Source organism: Ixodes scapularis, unplaced genomic scaffold (genome assembly GCF_016920785.2).
Source record: "Ixodes scapularis isolate PalLabHiFi unplaced genomic scaffold, ASM1692078v2 PGA_scaffold7__128_contigs__length_106722199, whole genome shotgun sequence".
Lineage (NCBI taxonomy): Eukaryota > Metazoa > Arthropoda > Arachnida > Ixodida > Ixodidae > Ixodes > Ixodes scapularis.
In genome coordinates this window covers 25,615,377-25,618,978 of record NW_024609882.1, presented here as the reverse complement: position 1 = coordinate 25,618,978, position 3,602 = coordinate 25,615,377, and the positions used below count along the sequence as shown (strand labels likewise).

General features: G+C 43.5%; 1 protein-coding gene across 1 annotated transcript; it reads right to left on the bottom strand.

Annotated features, from left to right (window-relative positions):
- Nucleotides 1–2,522: 2,522 nt before the first annotated feature.
- LOC120851157 (elongation of very long chain fatty acids protein 4-like) lies at nucleotides 2,523–3,380 on the bottom strand. Its single transcript, XM_040223750.1, has one exon. It carries the CDS (start codon nucleotides 3,372–3,374, stop codon nucleotides 2,523–2,525), a length of 852 nt encoding a protein of 283 aa, XP_040079684.1. The 5' UTR covers nucleotides 3,375–3,380.
- Nucleotides 3,381–3,602: the final 222 nt, after the last annotated feature.

The following is a 3,602-nucleotide window of genomic DNA, read 5'->3' as shown; positions in this document are numbered from 1 at the left end:
GATGCCTTAAAACCACCTTGACACAATTCGAAAAAATCTGCATGGGCCTCACTTTCACCCACGAAACTCCAGTGAAAAAATCAATTCGGTTTCTTGATCGGCGTTGAAATCCCAAGCAGGGTATGTCTGTTGGCAATACCAAGCACAATCGGGAAAAGAGCTTCTTCCTTATGAGTCCGAACACTCAAAAAATGTTAAGCAAGGAGTGGCCATCGCAGCCCTCTCCGCAAGCCTAAAGAAGACCCGCCCCCATCAAGTCCAACAAAGCTTTGATGCACAGATTTCACGACTTCACAATGTCAGATATCCAAAAACATTATTGGCCTCCATATGTGAAAAAATATGCCGCAGTGTCAAGAGGAACAATGCCCAAGATGAAGAACAAGCAAGGAAAACAAAGAAGTCCTTCGCGGTAGTTCCGTACATTCATGAGGTCACCCACAAATTTAAAAGAAATAGCAGACTGGCAAAACGTTCAAGTTGTGTGCTCGGCCCCCAGTAAGGCTTATTCCTTATGCCGCAAGATTAATCAGACACAAACGGACATGCAAGACAGGTGCGACACCCGACACAGGACAAAATACCTTCCGGTCCAAAAAGGCGTCGTTTACAGCATACCGTTAACATGTGGACGATGCTATATTGGACAGACCGGGAGACGCATAAACGACCGTGCACGTGAACATGTGGCCAACGTTAACAATCTCGCGGCTCCAGGACACCTCGCTGCCCATTGTCGAACTTGCAAGTGCAAACTGGAAACCAAAGCTTGAGCAAGCCAGCATCATAGGGCACCATAAAAACCAGCTTGCGAGGGAGATGTTGGAGGCCTTGGCTGTAGACAACGAAGAAGAAAACTGCGTGAGCTCCGCTTCAATAACCCTGCAACCGCAAGAAAAACTATTTCTGAAGGGCGCCCTCTCTGGTAAGTAAAAATAGGAATAAGGAAAAACACAACTAGAGAAAAAAAATTGATACCCATAAGATTTAGTAGAAGAGGAGGACGATCTATTAAATTATTTGGTAGTCCAGGGAGTGGTTGACGTTTCTGCTTCTCCTTACTTTATTGTTCAGCTGGTTCCACGCGTAATTCTTGGAAATGACGCGCAATTTCCTTATCCACTGTTTCTTATCAAATGTTTACGTTACCATTAGTGATGAGAGGTGAAACCTATTAGTAACTATATTTATTTATAAAGGACTAATACATTTGCATTAGTGTACTCTCTTTCTGTATAGCCCCAGTGACTACGTTGAAATTAGTTTAATATTCTGTCCCGTTCTGATGATTGCTATTTCATATATGCCCATTTTATTATGGAATTGTCACTCGGACTTTCAAAAATTAATAAACATTATTATTGATTAAACGCCTCGGTTTTCATAATTAATTATTTCAAATAGGGTCGGAATACTTCCCGGTAATCTTATACGGTGAGGAATGGTTTCTGCCGGTGTTTCTTCCAACTCAAGTTTCAGCCCACGTATATAAACTTACCTGTCGCGTGTGCATTCGTTTTTGTACGAAATAGTCTTGCTCAATAGGTATATATTTTATTTATGTGTCCACCCATATAACAGTACAAATGGCGCCTTTAAGCTTCAGTGTTTTTATTCGTTTGACTGCATGATTATGACAAAAAATGGTGAGGTCATGAGATTTTCCGTGACGGGTGAATGTTGATATGAATTGTGTGAAGTACTACGTCAACAGAAACACTTTTGGTTGATAAGAACATCATGTTCCCAAGCTGTGAGTTACAACCCGAAAGAAGGTGCTAATCTACGTTCGGCAAAGAAATATAAAAAAAAATTTACAAGATTAAAGCGAGTATAGAACGAAACATGATACATTAGTAGAGTTTTTATACTCTGCTGAATATTTTACAACATGAAAAATATTTAAAATATGGTCTGTGAGAGTACCGTAAAAAGTATCAAGTGTTCTTATTTCAAAGCACAACTTTCTAGCCTGTCAGAGTTAACAACGACGTTCTTCGTATTTGTCCGGCCGCTGCAATTTATCAAGAATAAAATTATTCACTCTAAAATACGGCATGACTGAGATGTGACTAGTTGGCGAACGTAACGATAAAAATAGTCCTCCATGAATAACTATAGCTGAGCTGAAAGTGCCGTTCATCAGCGTTCACTTGTCGGCGTATACTCTAGAAATATTTGCAAGACGCTTCGACGCTACGATAGACGCTTCATCTATCGTAGCACAAATTCAATAAGAGTATACCGTCCTGTATATCAGATGTTCATCTAGCCTACCTCAGTTGTTCGGAAGTAAGCTCATGTTGGATATAATAATTCGATGTCATCAGAACCAAGCAGATGCTTTTAGCCGTCTTAAAAGATTAGTATTACCCGATTAGAATCATTGGTACACTATTTGAGATACTGAGACAATGATACGATTGAACTGCCTCAAGCATGTCACTACATGGTTCATGAAACGAATCATGAATAATACATCTGTGTTCATTCCTTAGACTCAGTTACGCGGAATTCTCTCACTAATCGCACTTTCCATTGACGGCCTTGCCGTTCGCATGCTGAGCAAGATCGACTTGACCCTTTGTCAGTTTGGGATCTCTTCGTCTCATATACGATTGGATATAGAAGTTTACAAAGAGACTTAAAATAAGAACCGTCTGAGCAATGGCCGCGTGAATGAGGTGCCTCGGGAAACCGCAGTCCACGAAGAGCGGGATGGACATGTGCCCGATGAAGATGACAAACTGCACAATCTGCATCGTGGTCAGGTACTTCTTCCACCAGAGGTACTGCCTGACATTCGGACCTAGCGTGGCAAGGAAGTAGTAGGCGTACATGACAACGTGGACGAACGCGTTCATGGCGATTCCCAGGGCGGGCTGACCCTCTGGAGCGAATAGCACCCAGAACCACGCGTTCACCGCCACCACGGTGTGGTGAATGACGTGCAGATGCGTGATGTGCGTGAACTTCTTGCGCAGGACGAAGAAGACGGTGTCAAGAAAGTCGGCGTACCGCACGGCGACGTACCAGGACGCAGCTTTGTACAAGCCGGCCAACTGTTTTGTCTTCCGGCCCGTGATCCCCTGGCACCAGAGGCTGTATTCACCTCCCGGAAGATAGGTGCAGGTGAGGACGATGTAGAGAAACCTCGCGTTGAGGAGGACCATCGCGAGGTTGTAGAAGCGGATGAGGTTGATGATCTGGAAGGGTTCCTTGTCCTTCATCCACCGTGGACCGACCACTTTGACGAAGTAGAGGTAGGCCATGACTAGCGGGAACACGAAGAGCGGGTTCATTACCAGCGTGAAGTTTCGAGTACGGGGGTCTCCAAGCTGTTGGAGCTCGCTGAAGAACTTAACCGGGTTCATGGTCAGCGTCAAGCCTGTGGTGTCGTTTCCCAACATTTTTGTAGGTCTTGTTTCCTTCAGAACAATAACAAAACAGAAACTTGCGGATTGTCAAAACAAAAAATAACAAACAAAAAAAAACATAAAGCGCGCTTCTTTTTTTTTTGCTTTTTTGCATTATAGCAAAGTATCTATTCTTCGTTTCAGCTTCGGACCGAGCGCGGCCGATGTTATGAGCCGAACGGCCAA

Bases quoted from the DNA above. Each gene is read 5' to 3' on its own strand.
- LOC120851157 (XM_040223750.1), bottom strand. From the start codon at position 3,374: ATGAACCCGGTTAAGTTCTTCAGCGAGCTCCAACAGCTTGGAGACCCC.